This window comes from Trypanosoma grayi (genome assembly GCF_000691245.1).
Source record: "Trypanosoma grayi strain ANR4 Tgr_271_V1, whole genome shotgun sequence".
Taxonomy (NCBI): domain Eukaryota; phylum Euglenozoa; class Kinetoplastea; order Trypanosomatida; family Trypanosomatidae; genus Trypanosoma; species Trypanosoma grayi.
In genome coordinates, this window is record NW_008825890.1 from 1 (window position 1) to 19478 (window position 19478).

Here is a 19478-nt window from a genome sequence, read left to right on the forward strand (position 1 = left end):
CAACACTCCCCTGATGGCGCGGCATCGCAAACAGCGCGGGGTGTGTGCCCGCGAAGAGCCACCGCTCTACACAAAGCCGCGCCGTCTGCTGCGCCCCGTTCCAGACAGCGTTGCGGCAGACGGCAACGGCGTGCGTCCACAGCAGGCGCCGCGCGGCCGCGGCGGCGTTCTCTGAAACCGCAGCAGTTGCACTATTGTTGTTGCTCTCAGTGTCATTGTCGCTGCTGCTACTGCTGCTGGCAGCATCAATATGGTCTCCCGGGAACGCAGCGGTAGCAACGCGGTATGCGGCGTGGAACTCGAGGAGGGCCCACAACGCGTCGCAGCCACCAACGTGCTCCAGACTCGCCGCGTAGCACAGCGGGCAACGCACGACGCCCCCGTTGTTGGTGCCGCCACCATGCAGCGCTGCCTGGATCGCCCAGACGGCCTCAGCCACCCGCTCCATGGCCGCCAACAGCGACGGGTGCCGCCAGAGCTCGTGAATAGGGGGGAACCCGGCTGACGTTGCCTGCTGCTGCTGTTCTTGGTGGCGGTGGTGGTGCGCCACCGCTTTGGGCGGATGAGTCAACTGCGCTTTGGTACCGCCGTCTGTGTGTGCGACGCGCCGCGCCGTGAGCGCCGCCGCAAAGTACGCGACGAATGCGAAGAACTCACCTGCCGTCCTCGTCGTGAACTGCGCCGCAACACCGATGCGTTGCTGCATCTCGCCGTCGCGCCAGCACGGCAGCGACTCGTCGAGCAGGTGGCACAAGAAATCACTCGCGTGCGACGTGCTCTCCCACGACTCCTGCAGAAGAAGCCGTCTGACCGCCGCGAAATCGCCCCCGTCGCTGGTGGCCATTCCCCCCTACGTCCTCCTCCTCCTGCTTCTGCTGCTGTCAAGGCTCTAAATATATACCTATATACCGCGGGGTCTTTGCAGACCCGCCTCTTCGTGTGCGGCGGCGTCTATTTGCCTCTGCGGCAGGGAGATCTCCACGCGGAATCAAAGAGGGAGAGAAACGGAATAGCCACCGAAGTGCACAACACGCACTGTCACAGAAGCAAGCCCACATTGGCGCTACCACCACGAGCAGCAGCAGCAACAGCAGCGGCAGCATAAGTAGTTGCCGGACACTTCTCTCCTTAAGTGTTTAGTACCTTGTAGTCGTTCCATCTCTCTCTCTCTTCCTCTCTCTGTTTCTTTACAGTGCTGTTCATTCACCGCCCTCTCTCTCACTCACGCATTTTCTCCCTTCTTTTTNAGCGGCAGCATAAGTAGTTGCCGGACACTTCTCTCCTTAAGTGTTTAGTACCTTGTAGTCGTTCCATCTCTCTCTCTCTCTCTCTCTCTCTTCCTCTCTCTGTTTCTTTACAGTGCTGTTCATTCACCGCCCTCTCTCTCACTCACGCATTTTCTCCCTTCTTTTTTTCTTTCGTTCCGCTGATGGGGTTCGCACGCACTCACACCCACACGCCGCCCCGAACATGATTTGCTCTTGTGGCGATTACGCGAACATCAGACTGCGCGGCCGGCGGTGACTCTCCCTGAGCTGCATGTTCTCCAGCTCCTCGCGCAGCATCCGCATCGTCAGCCTGCGGTTCTCCGTACCCAGCATCGCCACTCTGCAGCACGCACTGAATGCCGCGGCGCGGATGAGCTTCGCCGACACCTGCGCCTCGCTCAGCTCGTCGAGGTCAATGCCCTCCTCGTCGCGCGGCATCTTCTCCGGGAGTGCACGTCGCCACAGCTCGCGGCGCAGCTGCCGCGTCGGCATGCGGAAGTGTATCTGCTGCTGGAATAGCAGCGGCGTCGCACGCGCGTCGACGCTCATCGCATCCGCCGTCCCTGTTGTCGCGATGAAGATGACGGGCCGCGGGTAGCGCATCGCGTGGTAGTGGATCAGCTTTGCCACGTGCACGCTCTGCTCGGAGTGGTTAAAGAGCACCTGCGCCTCGTCGAAGAGCACAATAGCGCCGAGCTTGCGTGCCTCGCCAAACACGTCGTGCACCTTGAGCCCCTCCACCAGCAGCAGTTCCGCCACGTTGCACAGGCGTATCGCCGCCCCGCACTCGTAGGCGATGCCCTCCGCGGCGAGGCTCTTGCCGGTGCCGCTGGGGCCCTGGAAGAGGTACAGCGCTCCCTGATCCGCGCAGTCGTCCTCGCTGAAGCCCCACTGCGAGAAAAGAGTGCTGCGCCCCTTCGCGAGACGCACCACCGCGTCAAGTTCCTGCCGCGTCTGCGGCTCCACCACGAGTTCGCTGAGCGGCCGCTTCGGCGTGAAGTACGACTCCGTCGACGCGCCCGCCGGCTTCTCCGCGGCGAGGAAGAAGCCGCGCAGCTGCAGCCGCGCGCCCTCCTCGAGGTCCTGCATGCGCAGCGTCGGTGCCGTGGTGTTCTCGCGCGCGACCGCCTTGCTGAGCGCGGCGATGGTGGCGTTGCGGATGAGGCCGCCGGAGAGCTCGTAGTTGAGCGCCAGCGACGTCAAGGAGACGTCGTCGTGCAGCGCGAGATGACGCGGGAGGTGGGCGCGCCATATCTTCTCCCGCATCTGCTGGTCCGGCAGGCGGAACTCCACCATGAGGGAGATGCGGCGGTTCATCGCCTCGTCGATCACCTGCGCCTTGTTCGTCGCGAGCACGATGAGCCCGTCGTACTTCTCGAACTCGGCGAGGATAGACGTAACGAGCGGGTTGGATTCACGCGACTCGAATATGGACTCGCACTCGTCAAAGAACACCATAGCGTCGTTGAGCTTCGCCTCACGAAGGATGAAGCGCAGCATCTCCGGCGCCTTGACGTCACTCTTAAACTGCAGCAGGTTGACAAGCAGGATACGCTTGTGCAGTTCGTAGGCGACGGCGTTTGCGAGCATCGTCTTGCCGGTGCCGCTCGGGCCGTAGAAGAGAAACACCAGACCGCTCGTGCTCGCGCCGAGGCCTTCGCCAAAGCCACAACTGCGTTTGCACTCCTCGAACATACTGTAGTGCTGGATCGTGGTGAGGACGAGGTCGGTGACGCTATGGGGCAGCACAACGTTCGCCATCGGGACTGTCGGTGTGTAGAGGCGCGATCCAGGGACCATCTCCGCCGTCTCGGTGTCGGTGCCCATCAGGTGGTCGACGATTTTGCGGTCAATATCAACAACGTAGTCCATGAGGTCCGTGTTGAAGCACGTGCGGCCGCCGCCGTCAAGCGAGAGCGACAGCACACCGTTCGACAGCAGCGGGCCGGACTGGTAGAAGGACTTGCGCGCCGCCACACGCTCCCTCAGCGTGTCGCACAAAACGAAGAGAATGTAGCCAACAGTCAACACACGCTGCCCCTCCCGCATCACGTAGCGGCCATTGATGGCGATGAGAATGTCGTGCGACACCACATTCCCCACCAGCAGCAACATAATGCGCTTCTCGAGATCCGACAGCTGCAGCTTCTGCGACAGCGCCTCTATGCGTGGGAGGAATTTCCCTTCCTTCATCGTCGCCGCCGTGCGCGCATGGTGGACGGCTGTCGCAACGCGTACCTTGCCTCGCAGCTCCCGCATTGTCGCCTCCACCTTGTTCTTGGGCGTGAACATGGCCTCATCCTCGTCCTTCATGTCGCTCTCCGCCCCACGAAGACGCACAACGTTCGCCAGCAACTTGAACGATTCATCCATGTACTCAATGTCGCTCTCATAGGGTGTGTGGATACTGTGTGTGGCGATCGCATTCGCTGCTGCTTCCACTTTTGTCGCGGCCGCGGCCACTGCACACGACGTTGACGACGCCACACTGCCGTTGCGGCCATCCTTTGCATGGCTCTGCTGTTGCTCGTGGGAGGGGTGAGATCGGTTTGGAGGCATGCCCTGCATTCGCTCCGCCACCACATTCTCAGTGACAACCTCGTCACCCGCTTGCAGCAGCACCGCCTCAAGACCAAGTGCGTCCAGTACAGATGTGCTGCAGTCACTGCTGTCGTTTGACGCCATATCATCGTCAGCGCCTCGCCTGTGTTCCGGGTTGTTACTTCGTGGTGAACCAGTTTTACCGTCTACAACACTAGCACCACCAGCGTTTCCTGCCTCAGGTGTGCGCTCCGCCACAAGTATCTCTGCGAGTGCCGTTTTCTCCAACTTGATCAGCTGCTCCTCCGACAGACGGTCTCCAGAGAGCGCGGCGATCACCTCCTGCGGAATCGCCAGCCTGCAGTCCATGAAGCTGCACTTGTACTTGATGTCGGAGAGGAGCATGCCCTGCTTCATGTGCTCGCGGTAGTCAGCGAGGAAGTGCATCAGCTGGAACGGACTGAGGCCGTTGTGGTGTGCGAGCGCGGCGGGGGTGAGGGCACCACTGCCCGCGCAGCTCAGCGGCCACACAGAGCCGCAGTGACACACCAGGAGGTACGTCAGTGCCTCCAGCTCGTGCTGCACCAGCGACAACTTCTGCGCGACACGCACCACGCGGGGTGAAAGCCGCATCTTCTGCAGTCGCATGGCGATGTGCTCTGTGAAGAGCTCTGCTGCCGCGCTCTGGCACGGGCGGCACTGCCAGTACAAGTCCAGCTTCGCCATTAGCACCACGCGCTCCAGCTGCCCGTTGCCGCATACCATGCTGGAGGTGTAGCTGGCCCAGTCCTTCCACACGTACCGTCCCTCGTGCGCGGCGATGAACTCAGCGTCATTTGCAAAGGGTGGAAGGCGCGCATCCGCCGCTCCACGAATAGACGCAAGCACGTCCTCCAGACTGCCTTTGCTGTTGTTGTTGTTGTTGTTGGTATTGCTACCATGATGATGGGCTGAGGACTCAACCCGGTGCCGCTTCTTGTTGCTGCCATCATGATCATCATCACCACCCACATCATCAGCTGATGCTGAGGACGGCAACTGCAGCAGCGGCACACGACGCAGATAGGCGCTCACTGTGTTGGGAATAACAAAGGCCTGCAACACCTCATAGCGGCGGTGGGGTGGTGGAAAACTGGCGAGTTGCTGCCGCGCGTCGGTCGCCACGTCATTCTTCATTCTGTCGCCATTTGCCGCGGTGTCGTTGCACAGCTGTGCATTGTCATCATCGTCATTGGCGGGGATAGCATAGCCGTTGTCGACAGTTGTTGCAAGCGCGACGTAGTACTGCAACAACGGAGTGAAGAGATCAAGATGGTCTACCGCTGCGTGTCCCTTTTTTTCCACACACCCCTTCGTGGCAGGAGTGGAAGCTGTGTCAGCAACTGCGACACTATTTGTGTTTGCATTCTCGCGGCGCTGACCCCGGCCCCTTTTGGTCATGCGAAGCGTCGTCACGCAAAAAAAAACACTCACTTACGTACACACAGACACACAACGCCACAATATTGATATGGCGCTATCTTCTACCTGCTCGCGTAGACTGCAACAAGAGTGAAGGAGAAAGGATGAGTGATACACACAGATATATATATATATATATAGAGAGAGAGAGAGATGGGTGGGTAAGAGTGTGTAGGAGACACACCGACGCCACAAATGTACGCAAAGATGATGATGACGAAGAAGATCAACAACAAGAAGTATTAGTGACTTGAGATCACCTCGGACAAGCGGCGTCTGTGTGCCCCGTGACGCCGCACTTCGAGCACGCCGCCGTTTCCAGGAGCAAATCATCATCATCAACACTGGGATGCACGCCATTGCCTGCACTTTCTGCTGCTCCGGCCACAGCCCCATTGGGTGGCTCCTGCATGAGACGCTCCCGAATGTACGCCTCCGCCTTCTCCCGCAGTAAGAAGCCGCCCGCCCCTGCCTTCATGGTGCTATCGTCCTCAGTGCTGTTGCTGCCAGGCTGGGCGGTGGGGTGATCGTAGAGCCCAATGAGTGGCTCAACACCGAACGTGCAAACAACACGTGCCAATGCGAGCTGTGCGTCGTGTGGCATCTCGTCCCAGCGAACCGGCAGCTGCGGCTGTGGTGCTGTTGGCTCCGTCTGTTGGCTCCAGCGGAACAGCTTTCGGATGTACACCAGCACGACGCCCACATCTTCTGGCGCCAACGCCGTGGCGGTGTACACAAACCGCCACATGCTTCCGTCATTGCTCCACTCTACCGAAGCAGCAGCAACCGCCATGCCATCCTCGGCGGCTGGTCGGTGCAGGCATGCGTCGACCTCGCGTGCAGCAGCGTCGTAACACAACTTCCAGTTACTCTCACCGCTGCTGCTGCCACTACTACAGTTGCCACGGTCAAGCCTCGCGAGTGCGTCTCGGAAGAAGCTGCGAAACAAGACGCAGTACCTCGACAATACCTCCACAGTGGACTCAAACCTCTGCCCACGCACCACCACCTGCACCCGCTGCTGCAGTTCCTTCTGCGCCGCAGACAACATTTAACTACTTTACATGCAACAAGAAAGACAAAACAAAAATGAGTGANCAGCGCAGAAAGGACATGACATCGGGAAGGAACGATCGGGCGGGGAGTGGATCCGTGATCACGCACCCCTGCACAACCAGACCTGCCGGCCCTCCAACCGAAGCAATCGATACCCATAAAAAAAAAAAAATGACAGAAGGGATTTTCACGCTCCTCTTTTCTAATACAGAATTGGTATTTTCCCGTTTCACCGTTGAAAACCGCCCCCCTCCCCTCTCAGTCCTTCCACTACGACTATCACTAAACACTGCGTACATGCGTGAGGGTTGCTGTCACCCCTCTTTACATCTTGTGGTGCTTGCTCCACTCGTCCCAGCTGCCGGGGTACGTGTCGGCAGCGGTAAACCCCTCCTTCTGCAGCAGCGTGCAGCCCTTATCCGCACGCATGCCCTTCAGGCAGTACACGACAACCTTGGCATCCCGCTTCGGCATCGGCGCGGCGTACTTGGCGGTGTACTCGGCGTCCGCAAGGGAAAGCGCGCCTGCGAGTTCGTTGAGCGGCACGTTCGTCGCGCTGGGGATGAGGCCGCTGTTTTTGACCTCGTCGCGGTCACGCACATCGATGATAGGGACGCTGGCGGCGCCTGATAGATTGTGGCGCACCAACTCTTCCATCTGCTCGTAGCTGAGAGGCATGATGTAGTGCTTGTGTGTCTCTTTATTTGTGTGTTTGTGTGTAATGCGGTCTTGTGGTGGAAGAGGATGAGGAACGCAAGGGAGCGGGGGTCAATACACTGTTTCTCTCATCACCACCTTCATCGTTGGCAAGAGCAGCAGTGGCAGTCGTCGTGGTGCTGCGCCGCCAACTCAACGCATCATAGGGGAAGCAGACAGACAGAGGGAGGGAGAGAGGCACACACACACGAGGTGTGTGGATAGCTCCATTAGTCCTCCCGTCCCCCCACCTTTTCAATTCGACCCATTGTTAAAAATGTCTCGCTCTCTTCCTCCTCTCTCTCTGTATATGTTTTCCCACACCTTACTTTTTCACTGTGGTCCGTTGCAGTGTTATGAATCCAGCAGCAGCTCCCTCAGCAAGTGCAGCTCCCCGCTGTTAGTGAAAAACGCTGCAGTCTCACCATTTTCGAGGGCTTCTTGTGACTGTTGCCGCTGCTGCTTTTCTTGCTGTGCGGAAAGGTACTCCACGCGCTGCGCCAGGCGTTCAATCACAAACGGATCGTCATCGGATTTTGGCATCGGCGCCACAACTTCCTGCACAGCGTCACCATCACTGTCACTGTTCCCTTCCACATGAGCATCACCCGCAAGACCTGACGGCGTCAAGTCCTCTTGTTGCTGCTGCTGCTGCTGCTGCTGCATCGCCGCACTCGCCGCAGCGTCATGGAATGTCTGCCGGTGACCGAACACCACACAGAACTCTTTCGCACGCGTGAGGGAGACGTTAATGCGATGCCAGTCCTCCATGAAGCCGAGTGTCACGGCCCCATCCGTGCGTGCGGCGGCGGCATGTGGGGCGCGGACACAGCTGATGAAGATGATATTCTTCTCCTTCCCCTGGAAGCTATCGACGGTGGCGATCTGCAACTCGCTGCTGCGCTCCTCACGTGAGAGCAGCCGTACGATGGCCTCCCTCTGCGCCTGGTAAAAAGTGATGATGCCGATGTGAGGGGCGAACGCCTCCGGTGAGAGCCGCAGAAACGCGCGAAAACGGCGCATCTGCGTTACAACGGCCTCTGCCTCGCGCCGGTTCATCAGCGAGCGGCCTCTGCCCCACTCCATCCGCCCGTCCTGTACGTTCACAAAGGCAAGGCGCGGCGCCTTCCCCATGGTGGTCAGCATCGGCAGCGCGTTCGACGGCGCAACGAGTTGCCGCGACAGCACGCTGGCATGCGTGTGCAACTTTCCACCGTAGAAGTAGCGGTTTGGGAAGGCGCAGATGTCGGGGTGCATGCGATACTGCGTTCTCAGCAGCGACGAGCGGTGGCCCTGGTGTAGCAACCGCTGCAGCAGGCTGCGCTTCAGCCCACGCACCGCGGCGGCCTGGCAAAGCACAGTCGGCTGCAGCTGCTTTGAGTCGCCGACGAGCACCGCACGCCGCTTTGCGAACATCAGCGCCTGCAGCACGTCCGGCTCCGTACCCTGCGAAGCCTCATCGACAATCACCATATCGAAGAGGCAGTCGAGGCGCTGCAGCTGACTCAGCGAACCCAATGTGGAGCACACCACGTGGGCCCCCCGCAGCAACTGATCGCGTAGCATTTGCCGCCCACTACCACCGTTGCTGCTGCTGCTGCCATTGCCGTTGTTGACACCATCTGTGTTTCCATTGCGCACCACCCGTCCCGTTGTCACCGACCGCGACGTATGCGAAGCGTCACTCAACATCCCCACACAGTCATCAAGAAAAAGTGGCGGTGTGGCGGCTAGAACCTCCCGATCAACACTCTCCCGCACCCCGACGCGCAGTAGCTGCAGCTCCCCAAGCTGTGGCACACGCTTTGCAAGGCTCTGAACTCGTAACAAAACTTCGTCAACAGCGCAGTTCGACGCCGCACACACCAACACCCGACGCCCACTCTTGGGAAGATAATGCAGCAAATTAAGCGTGAGGGCCGCGATGGTCTGTGTCTTGCCTGTTCCTGGTGGCCCTTCAATGATGAAGAGATCCGGCGGCATCGGTAAGATGGTGCTTGGCAGCAGTGTTCGAAGCGTCTCCGTCTCCCATCCAGGCACCGCTGCGGTGAGGACAGAAGCAATGGCGCGCATCTGCCACTCATTCAGGGAGCTGTGCAGCAGAATGCCACGTGTAAGTGCGTCCCAGCGATCGCCCATTAGCAGCTCCCGCTTAACGGCGTTGTGGTATGCGCGGCAGCCTTTGGCAGCTAGATGCGGCTCCAGCAGTGTGTTAAGAAACGCCTTGCGCTGAATGTTGTGCATAGCTGCAACAGAGGCCAGGGACGGGCCGAGTGGAATGAGACGCTTGACGTAGAAGTGTTCCTTCGACGTGAGGAACACCCGCAGAGCGTGTGAAAATGGCACGGGCACGGCGCCAGCACCACCACCATTACCACCACTAGCCGCTGCCGAGCTAAACGACTGTGACGCCGGCGTGAACATCGTGAGTGTGGCGGTGCGCTGCCCCGGTTGGAGCAATGTGACAACACACAACTGCGGAATACAGCCCAGCAGACGCCACGCCTCCGGCAGACCATCGACGGTATTTAACAAATGCGGCAGTGAGGCAGTCACTCGGGGTAGCGGTAGAAGTACTACAACAACGTCGCCTTCTGAGAGTGCTGCGATCAGCGATGCCACCACCGGCGCCGCACCTGGAGTGACTTTCGGCATCACGGCGAACTCCAGCTTCGCAGGCTCCAACATATTAGGAACCGCGGCGCCCGCCGCCATCACGGCCGTTGCGTTCTCCACTACCCACGCCGACACCGACGGCGGTCCCTTCACGCTGGCACTCGCGACACGGCTCCGCATGGCCGACGGAGTGCCTCGGTTTTCGCCACTCCCATACCCCTTAGCAGACTCACGGGATCGGCACACGTCCACCATCTCGTCGAACTTGTGTAGTAGTTCGTACCGCAGCTCCAGTGCAATGTGCGGGAGGAATGACGACACGTAGAAATCACAGCCACGTTGCAGAGCCGCCGGAAAAATCTGTGGAATGTGGGGTACTTCTCTGGCCAGGCAACTCCGTCCATGGCCAATGATGTCGTCTACGCGTATGGGGCGCCGGAGCACATCGGTGCTGCAAGCCACGCGCCGAATGGCTTCTGCCGAGTTGCCCAAGTTCTCCGCCCGGATGTACGCGTCCAGCCGCCGTTCCCCAAGTTGCTGCAAGTGTTTTTGCAGTGGTGTGGCGCGCCTGGACGCTTCTGACCGTTGTTGTGCACCCGGGACGGTTTCGGCGGCGACAGTCTGCTCCACGCGCAATCGCTGCTGCTGCTGCGGGCAAAGCTCTGACGTTACCAACACATTAGAAGCATCCGTAGCGGACGGGGTTTGCGCAATTAGCAACGACGGCAACCGCGGCTCCTCCGCTTCACGCACCCGCTTCAAACCGCTATTTGGGAGGATGACACGAGAGGCGGCACACGTAGTCCCCTCCCCTCGCTGGTGCTCCAACTCGTGTCGCCGCAGCTCTCGATTGGCACGACACATCGCCTCCTCCTGCTGCACCCGCTTCTGTTCCTCCTCCTCCAGCTGCTTCAGCCGCTTCTCCTCAAACTCGTACTCCTGAAAGCGACGGTTCTGGTCCGCCACAGAATCATTGATGTTGCGCCGCGCCGAGCTAAGAATATCCACCAGCCATGCGGGGGCATACTCCGTCAGTGTGTTCCGCGCCTCCTCCGGCAGTTGCTGCAGCGCGGCAACAAATGCAGTGGAGAGGGCGTTCCTGAAGACCACGTCAGGCTGCGACCGCGTGGGCGGCGGCTGTGCACTGGCGACATGCAGAACCGCACTGCAAAACGTGGACACATCGTACAAGGAGCACTTCTGCACAAGTACAAGCAAAAGGCGCTGCGCGCACTGACGAAGCGGCTGCTGGGCGATCCGGTGGCTTGCAGTGTCACTATCCACAGCACCAGGAGTAAGGCTTGCAGAACTCTCCGACGCCACAGCGTCATTGCTAGCCGCACGTGCCGGTGGCACATCAAAAATAGACGGAAGCTGTGTAATGACGAGTTCCAGCAGCCGGTGGCGCATTTCCTTCTCCAGTATGCACACATCGGCAAGCAGTGCACACAACCACCATGATGCCGCCAGGGCTTCGTGTGGCAGGTTGCTCCAGTTACACCCACACATCACTGTTGTCCACGCCACGCCGCTGGAACGAGCAACGGCATCGACCTTGGCGTTGTGGAGCTTCAACGGGTGCGCCTGCAGAACGGGGTCGTGGAGAGCCGCCTGCAGCAACCAGTTGGCAGCGTCTGCACGGAACGTGTTGTGCACGACGGGTGTGAAGGAGTGGAGGAACAAAGCAGAAAGAGCCTCCCCAAGACTCCGCACCACCACGTCACTCGACATCATCAACACATGTGCCACACGAGGGATAGGCGAGCCAGAGGAAAGAAGACGCGATGCGGCTGCCGCCGACGCCTCGCACAGACTGCTGCTATTGCTGTTGCCGGTCACGGCTTCCCACTGCCGCTGCAGGTTCTTCATAGATCCCTGCACCACCTCCGTGAGACGCCGCATGCATTTGCCCACCACCCCCGCCAGTGGCGGCGGCCCATCCTTCAGCGGCTTGAGCAGGAGCCACGCACACACAGACAACTGCGCCAGTGTCAAGTCAAAGAGCTCCATCGTCTGCGGGAGGAGCGGTGGTGACGACAGACGTGCCCTTTCATCAGGCAGCTTCGCTATTCGCTGCACCATGTCTGGCAGAGCCTCCCACGCGGCGCGAAGGCACTCGCCAGGGTGCGGCGGCTGGCAACGACCAAAGACCGCCAAGTCTGTCTGCATAAAATGCCGCAAAAGTGTCAGCGCGGCACGGGGATCTTTGGAGCGCAGGGCAACGCCAACAGCGAGTGTCACGCAGTCTTTCTGTATTGATCTCAAAAAGTCGTGGTAAAAGAGTGAGGTGGCAAGGTCGGGGAGTGCGCCGCTCAGTGCCGTCAGCATACCACCGAGGGCGTGCACGGCGGTTTCCATCGTGCGCAGCCTTGACTCGTTGTCGCTGCTGCTGTCCGCCGCGCCTTGCACAGCCACCCGCAAATTGAGCTGCACGGATGCGTTGCGTATGAGGAAGCGCAGCAACCACCCGGCCGACTTTCCTGGCGGGCAGCACGCCGCCCCGGCAGCTGTTGTCTTGGTTCCTGCTGCTGGCGATGGTGATGATGATGGTGGCGGGTCGATGTGCGCTGCGACACACCACAAATCCCGCATGCGTCGCTGACACCGCGCTCTCTCGCTCTCTGAGGTCGTGACGGCACGCTTGGCGTTGTCGAGCAGACAGTGTACGAGTGTCTTCACGAGTGTCCGTCGCGTGTCCAGAGCGAGTGAGAGGGGCTGGAGTGTCGTCTCAGCGCCTAGTCGAAGGTTAAGTGCTACCGCCAACCCCTGTGCCAGTGGCGTTGTTGTTGTTGTTGTCGGTGCGTCACCCGACGGAGCCGACAAGGACGACGGCGATGAGGCAGCGAGGAGCCAATCCAGCACCATGCTGCCGCCAAGCAAAGCAATTGTTGCACTTGACACACCGTGAAATAGCACCGGGGCTGCCTGGCCAGCAGCAGCTGCGTCCTGCAACAGGGTCCGCTCAAGCACCGCAAGCTTTGTGTCCACCGCTGTTAGGACAGCCAGGAGGCCACAGAAGCCATCCGCAACAACTCCTCGCGGACCTTCCTCCCGCACATTGAGCGGGATACACGCAAGGTGCCTAATCGTACAGAGAAGCTGCATCCCAAGGAGCCACGCGTTGTGGGCTGCTGCTTCCGCCGTACTGCCCACAGAGGCGGAAGAGAAGGCCACATTAACGAGGCGCAGTATTGTCTCCCGCGCCCACGTGCGGACCGCCTCGTTTGGGTGAAAAAGCAGCAGGACAACTGGGCTGCGGTACTGTGTGCTACGGGCAGCAGCAAGTAGTTTCTCTGCCACCGCCATTGCCCGCGCAGAGGCCGCGTGGCGGTTGCGGGAGTTTCCAGCATGTCCGTCTGACATGACGTGCAGCAACGCGTTGCGCACCTGTGACGGGTCTGACGTGCGCGTTGGGCCGCACGTCACACTCTCCGAGAGACACTGCACCATCGACGGCAGCAGCTCCATTTGGAACGTGTACGCCGAGAGCGACGTCTGCTCATCGTAAATGTCGTTTTTTCCGCCCTTGTTGTTATTATTAATAATGTTTCGCTGCCCTTTGTCAGTGAAAGCAAGAAGGCGGTGATGCAGCTGCCCGACTGCCGTCCGCGGTTCGGCGTCCATCCATCCCATCAGAAAGCGCACACACGCAATGGCGTCACCACTCGTGAGGCGCGGAAGGACCTCCTCAATACCACCATCGTCCTCAGCAGCAGCAGCAGTGCCATCTGCTCCACCGCGCATTTGTGGCTTAATGCGTCGCCTCCCCCACTCTGTGTGAGAGGGGCGCTGACGGGGATACACACACACACACACCACCCGTGCGGAGACTGCGCACGCACAGCTATGAGGGAAGTGAAGCCGAAACAGGACAGAGAAAGAAGCATGAAGAACAAAATCAGCTATTGAAGCCGCATGACAACATTCATCGTGCATGATGTTGCCGTGAAGTACGCAGAGACGCGTCTGCGCTACCACAGCGTTTAGTGTTCACCCACACCTTCGTCGCGTTACACACACACACACACACACATATATACAGAGCCAGTCAGCCGGCAACAGATTGCTGCAGCGGCATCTTGTCCACGGCGCGACCGTGAATCTTAAACGCCGGAGACACCCACGCGCCGCAGGAGCACTGCGAGCCCACCCACGACTGCGTGCCAATCTTCGCGCCGCAGCCGCGGTGTGGGCAGTAGATGGTGTCCGGCGACACGTCTGCGCCACCGCTCACGCGGTGAACCTCACGGCTCTCTGCTGCCACCCACAGCGCCACGTCGGGGTCCAGAAAGTAGCTGGTGCACGGCTGCACTTCTCGCGCCGCGTTGTTGCTGGTGTTGTTGCAGTTGGTGCCGCCACGCTGCTTGAACCCTTTATTACCGCTGCAGGTCGGGTCGGGGTCATGCGGCATCATCTCGCGCTCCGTGAAGAGAGCGCGCCGACACATGCGGCACGTGTAGACGTGCGTCTCCGCCGCAGTCGTCGCCTCGGCAGCATCGGTGCCGTTGCTGTTGTGCGGCTGCAGCTCTTTCTGCTGCTGCTGCTGCTGTTGTTGCAGGTGCTCTGGCTGCAGATTCATCTTGTTGACTTGCGTGTGAAAGAGGAAGAAGGTGCATTTCTGTATGGAGTAACACACCTCGCACCTGCTCGCCCCACCACAGCCAGGCTCCCACGGTGACAACGAAATATCACACAACATTAACACATAGCTATTCCTCGCGCGCTTCTTCAGCCTCCCCAGCGCCCAGGACCTTCTGCTCATACTGCGCAATAAACACCAGAAATTCTTCTGTGATTTTAGCGAACTTTTCTATGACACCTTTTGCCACCCGTGTGATGTGCAGATCCGGCTTGGCGTNAATAAACACCAGAAATTCTTCTGTGATTTTAGCGAACTTTTCTATGACACCTTTTGCCACCCGTGTGATGTGCAGATCCGGCTTGGCGTTGGCTGCTCCTGGTGCGGGGGTGGAGTTTGTGGTGGGCTGGGCGACCGTGGCGCTGGCGAGTCCCATCAGCTGCGGAAAGTGTTGAAGGAAGCGAACGAGATAGCACAGGTGCGCCTCATCCAACCAGCAGCAGCAGCAGCGGTTGCCACCGCTTCCGCTGTCCACACTCATTGCTGACGCGGCATCGCCATTGGCAACAAACTGCCACACCGCCTTGGCAGCGCTCCGGTCGTACACGTCGGCCTTCTCTCGCTCGTACAGCAGTGCGTGGAGGAAGATTCGCTCAAACTGCTGCTCAATGAGGGTGATGCAATCAAGGTACAGCTGCTCCTCCTGCCGCGGGTACTCAAACGGGTTCTCGAAGTCTTGCCGCTCCCGCTGCGCGCGGTAGAAGTTCCGCACAGAGACTGCAAAGGCGGCAAGAACAGCACGGCAGCTAAGCGCCGGCTGGAACGTTGGCGCGGTGGGTTTGTTACCATCCTGGCTGTCGCCGTCCTTGGATTTATCATCGACAGCGTGGACAAGCCGCGCACGGAGCGTTTCTCTGTGAATGTGGTCCTCCACCAGCCGCCGGCGCAGCACCTCTGGTGTTGCGAACACTGGCTGCAACGCCGTCGGCTGAACGGCTGGCGTGACGTGGTTGACGACCGTAGCCACAGCGGCCCGTGGGGGGAGGCCTGCCGTTGTTGCCGCTGCCTTATTCTCGGACGACGTAGCAGAGGCGGCGACGGGGGGAGGTGTACTCGCGGCTGTTCGGTTGCCATCTTGATTGCTGCTGCGGCTGCTGCCCGGGCGCCGTTGTGGTTGCTCTTGCCCTTGCGACTGCTTCTGCTGCTCTTGTTGTTGCTGTTTTGCCTTGACGTAGACGTCAACGCCAGTCTCGGTGCCTTTGAGTGATGGGGCGTGACGGAGAACGAATTCGTCAATCTTTTCGTGTGCGTGCAGCTGAAACGACAGCGCGAGCTGCACCCACGCCTGCACCTTGGCGTTAAAGCGGATACAGTTCGACACCATCAGCTCTACATCCTCCCGCAGCAGCACCAACGACTCCGCGACACTGCTACCCAAGACCGATGACAGCGCCACCTCACTTCCGCGTTGCCGCTGCTGCTGCTGCCCGTGCTGCAGGCCGAGGTAGAATCCACTCGCCGCACGCTCCTTGGCGATGATGAGGTTCATCTTCACCGGGCAGGTCGCCTCATACTCCTTGCGCAGTTCCGGGTACGCCTCCGCCACGTCCACGGCGAAGGCACCCTTGTCCTCGCGGCGGTTCAGTGAATCGACAAGCTTAACAAGCTCCGTGCAGCTCGAAGTGTTCCCCTGAGTATTATTATTATTGTTGTTGTTGTTGCTGCTGTTTTTTTGCTGTGACAACTGCGCCTCATCACGCTGTCGTTTGCCCCGCGTTCCTTTTCCTTCTGCCTCGCCAACAGCCGAGAGCCGCAGCGACGAAACACGGCGTCCACCGGTCTTCTGCGCCACGTACGCGTCGATCGCTTGTTTTGCGAACTTCTCAAAGCTGCGGGCAGTGTCGGCGTACGGCCCCTGCACCCCGTTGAAGCGCAGGCAGTTGCTCACCATCAGATCCACGTCCTCGCGCAGCTCCGTGAGCTTCACGTCGTAGCCGTACGCGTCGTTCGCAGCCTTCTGCGCGGCCGTCTCGAGGTCGCAGCGGCGCGGGCACGCCTTCGTGTACGCCTCCGCGATGCGCGGGTAAACAAGCAGCACGTCGCGCGAGAAGAGCCCATTGTCCTGCGGGCGGTCCAACGACTGCACCAGCGCCACGATCTCCGCGGCGGGGTAGAACTTCTGGCGTCGCGCCGTCATCGTGCCCCCGCTGCTGCTGGTTCCCGGCTGGAGGAAGCGTGTAACACCGGCACACAGCCTATAAACGGCCCAAGTGGCAGCTGAGAGAAGCGGATACTGAAGTCGTCGACGCCGCCAGCAGGAGAGTGGTGTGAAAATCAAGAACAAAAAAAGAGAGATGAGGAGAGGGGGAGGAATAAGCAACACGAGGGAAGGGCACCTGGGGCCCCGGGCGAGACACGGCACACACGCAGGAGTGACGCCTATCCACAATGACAGCCGCAGCACCTCTACGGGAAGAAGCAGCAGCGCTGTCGCACAGACAAAGCACAGTGAGGCTGTAACAAAAGGGGACACACACACACACATATATATATATATATATATGTGTAGATGGTCATACATGCATTGATGTGTAGTGAGCAAGGACCTCTCCACAGTGTTTTTTCCCCCCTCCTTGCTGCTGTTGCAGAAGAATGACAGCAATTCCTTTCACACACGCCCAGCCCACACCGACTACAGTCATTGAGATGTGCGTCGAGAAGGCGCAACCACGGCGCCAACTAAGCAGGACACATTGCACAGGCCCTACAGGCATCCCGTCGGCTCAGCGCGGTTCGCTGCCCGCTTCTCCGCCACTCTCTCACCGATCATGGGGCGGAGCGACACGCACGCACAGACGTGCAATCGGCGCCGCGCAAAAGTCAAACAAAACAAAAACAAAAAACAAAATGACACACACTCANTCTAACAGCAATGCACAAAAAAACACACACGTACGTTCACTTTGGTGACTACTGCCTACGCCTTGCCGCACGCAGGCGACCCCGACGTGCCGAGCATCATCCCTACAACCCCTCTCTTCCGTCCGTTCTCCTCTCTTAACCTATTCTCTCTCTCTCTCTCTTTCTCTCCATCCCCGTCCCTCTTCACTTGTGTTGTGGCGTCGGCTTCGCCGCATTCACGCCCCTCCTCAACACAAGCCGGGGGTGCGGCTGCGCAGAAGAGTAGCAGAGAAAAAACAAACAAACCAAAACAACAACAACAACAACAACAACAACAAAAGAGCGACTATGCTTATACGCAGAGTCGTATTGCTATCACAAGTGTCGGTGTGCTACGCCCATATGTTCCACTTCATCCCCCTGTACGTGTGCATGTTAGCCGCCACCTCGCCTTCCTCTGTGACGAGTAGAAAGGCGTCAACGAGCTCCGCCAGTGCGCCGCTGTGCGACGGCCGGAACACAACGGGCTCGCCGACGCCAACTGGACGCTCGTCCTCTGTTGTCTTGGACAAAATGCGGACACCAATCTCCACGTCGTCGTCAACGCACTCACCGGTGCGGTGCGCGCGCTGCAGCTGTGGCGGGTACACCGCCGCCGCCGCAGGCGAGACACTCTCGCCGAAGCCAGCGCAGACGCACATCTCCTGCGAGGCCACGCGCGTGACGGTCAGCGCAAAGTACAGCGCCGGCCTAAATATCGAGTCAACGTAGCGGTCCTGTTTGTGCCCGCACAGCAGACCAGCGCCCACACACACCTCGTTGAGGGTGTCGTCGTGGGCGGACCACATGAGCGACGCACTGCTGCCGCCACCAACGATTATGTTGTCCGGCATCACCTGTTTCTTGTAACCACACCAGTGAAGAACCAAGCGGCGACGCATGCTTACGTTCTTCGACACGTGCTGCTTGTACAGCTGAAGCAGCGGGTAGCGCAAGAGCCACCGCGCCGGCACGACGCAAGTAGCAGAAGGCACGACAACAGGTGCGGTGTCGACATGCGACAGCTGGCCACACTCGTGTGTCCACATACCCCGCACGATGAACTTGACGCCGACCGGCATCTTCTCCCGCTCCACTTGCGCGTTGAAGTCCTCCACCGCGGCGCAGAACTGCATCACGTCGGGTGGCGTGCGGAGGGCGTGTGGAGTTTCACCGCGTCGCTGCTGAGCCCACGGTGGCTGAAACGACACATCAACAAGGAGGAGCAGGTTAAACTGCAGAGACTCCACCGCGTTGTCAAACCCAAGTCGCGTGTACCCGCGGTCGGCGATCCAGGCCTTCGCGGCGGCCCAGAGGAGCTGCAGCTGCTCCACCGCGTCCACAACCACCTGGCAGCGCACCTTCGACTGGTTATTGAGTGTCATCGCTTCCACGTAAAAGGCGGCACTCGCCGCGTCCACCACCGGCGTCCCCAGCAGCAGCGAGGAGAAGGTACCGCGCCGCGCCCACAACAGCGTCTCTCTGGCGGTGACCGTCAGAAGGCCGGGTACGAAGGACTTCTCGGGGGAGACAAGGTCGTAGTCGGGGCACGGGTGGGCGAGCCTCTCCAGCAGCGCCGCAGCCCGCTCAAGCAGCTCCGGACAGCGCACACCCTTCGTGGAGAGCCGAATATGCTTGTGCTGGCTCAGCAGCAGCGCGCCCACCGCGCGCACGTTCGCGTCGAACGCCTCTCTGTCCACAAAGGCAACAGGGCACGTGGGGGGACGTGGCGGCGTGGCAGCCCCGTCAGGCGGATGGTCGGACGGAGTGCCTTCATGCGCTACTTCTGCTGCTGCTGCTGCTGACTCCGTGGCAGGCGCCGGCGGTGTCGCGCTGGCGCCCTTTGCGACGTGAAAGTAATGCACGATAGCTGCTGTCCTGAGGAAACTGTTCCGTATGAGGTGCGTGTGGAAGAGCTGCACCGCACGTGGTACGACGAGGCGGCTGCGACACAGGCACCACGCATTACGGTACTGCACGAGGGCGTACGCCGAGTACGCGGCGGAGAGAAGGGCAACGGCTAAACAAGAGAGACGCCCCAGCAAGGACATTTTCTACAACTTTTCCTTCAAGCCAGATGCTGTGCGTGGGCGTGCAGGGGGCTCTTCTTGGCCTCTTATATATTCCTGGTGGATAGTGGAGAACTTCTTCACCTCCGTCCGTCCTTCACTGAACAGCGAGACGACAAAAAAAAAAACAGACAAAGAATTGAGAGCGTTGGGATGATGCGGCTCAAAGCTGAATTGTCCTTCTTTCCCACTCTGTACGTGGGTGACTGTTGCCAAACGTACCTGGTAAACTCGCTCTCCGTCCTCCTCTCT

At 59.8% G+C, this 19478-nt stretch overlaps 7 protein-coding genes across 7 annotated transcripts; all 7 read right to left on the reverse strand.

The window, feature by feature from the left end:
* Positions 1 to 1490: 1490 nt before the first annotated feature.
* DQ04_02711000 (AAA ATPase) lies at positions 1491 to 5249 on the reverse strand (the record flags this gene model as incomplete). Its single annotated transcript, XM_009312134.1, has 1 exon — positions 1491 to 5249. The coding sequence occupies one exon, from the start codon at positions 5247 to 5249 to the stop codon at positions 1491 to 1493; it is 3759 nt and encodes a 1252-aa protein (XP_009310409.1).
* Positions 5250 to 5526: 277 nt separating this feature from the next.
* DQ04_02711010 (hypothetical protein) lies at positions 5527 to 6321 on the reverse strand (the record flags this gene model as incomplete). Its single annotated transcript, XM_009312135.1, has 1 exon — positions 5527 to 6321. The coding sequence occupies one exon, from the start codon at positions 6319 to 6321 to the stop codon at positions 5527 to 5529; it is 795 nt and encodes a 264-aa protein (XP_009310410.1).
* Positions 6322 to 6650: 329 nt separating this feature from the next.
* Positions 6651 to 7004, reverse strand: DQ04_02711020 (Heat shock protein 67Bb; the record flags this gene model as incomplete). The annotated part of the gene is made up of 1 exon (XM_009312136.1): positions 6651 to 7004. The coding sequence occupies one exon, from the start codon at positions 7002 to 7004 to the stop codon at positions 6651 to 6653; it is 354 nt and encodes a 117-aa protein (XP_009310411.1).
* Positions 7005 to 7376: 372 nt separating this feature from the next.
* On the reverse strand, positions 7377 to 13382 carry DQ04_02711030 (putative nonsense mRNA reducing factor 1; the record flags this gene model as incomplete). The annotated part of the gene is made up of 1 exon (XM_009312137.1): positions 7377 to 13382. The coding sequence occupies one exon, from the start codon at positions 13380 to 13382 to the stop codon at positions 7377 to 7379; it is 6006 nt and encodes a 2001-aa protein (XP_009310412.1).
* Positions 13383 to 13686: 304 nt separating this feature from the next.
* DQ04_02711040 (dual specificity phosphatase 12) lies at positions 13687 to 14217 on the reverse strand (the record flags this gene model as incomplete). Its single annotated transcript, XM_009312138.1, has 1 exon — positions 13687 to 14217. One exon carries the CDS (start codon positions 14215 to 14217, stop codon positions 13687 to 13689), a length of 531 nt encoding a protein of 176 aa, XP_009310413.1.
* A 130-nt stretch (positions 14218 to 14347) lies between these two features.
* On the reverse strand, positions 14348 to 16414 carry DQ04_02711050 (hypothetical protein; the record flags this gene model as incomplete). The annotated part of the gene is made up of 1 exon (XM_009312139.1): positions 14348 to 16414. The coding sequence occupies one exon, from the start codon at positions 16412 to 16414 to the stop codon at positions 14348 to 14350; it is 2067 nt and encodes a 688-aa protein (XP_009310414.1).
* Positions 16415 to 17510: 1096 nt separating this feature from the next.
* DQ04_02711060 (amino acid aldolase) lies at positions 17511 to 19208 on the reverse strand (the record flags this gene model as incomplete). The annotated part of the gene is made up of 1 exon (XM_009312140.1): positions 17511 to 19208. One exon carries the CDS (start codon positions 19206 to 19208, stop codon positions 17511 to 17513), a length of 1698 nt encoding a protein of 565 aa, XP_009310415.1.
* Positions 19209 to 19478: the final 270 nt, after the last annotated feature.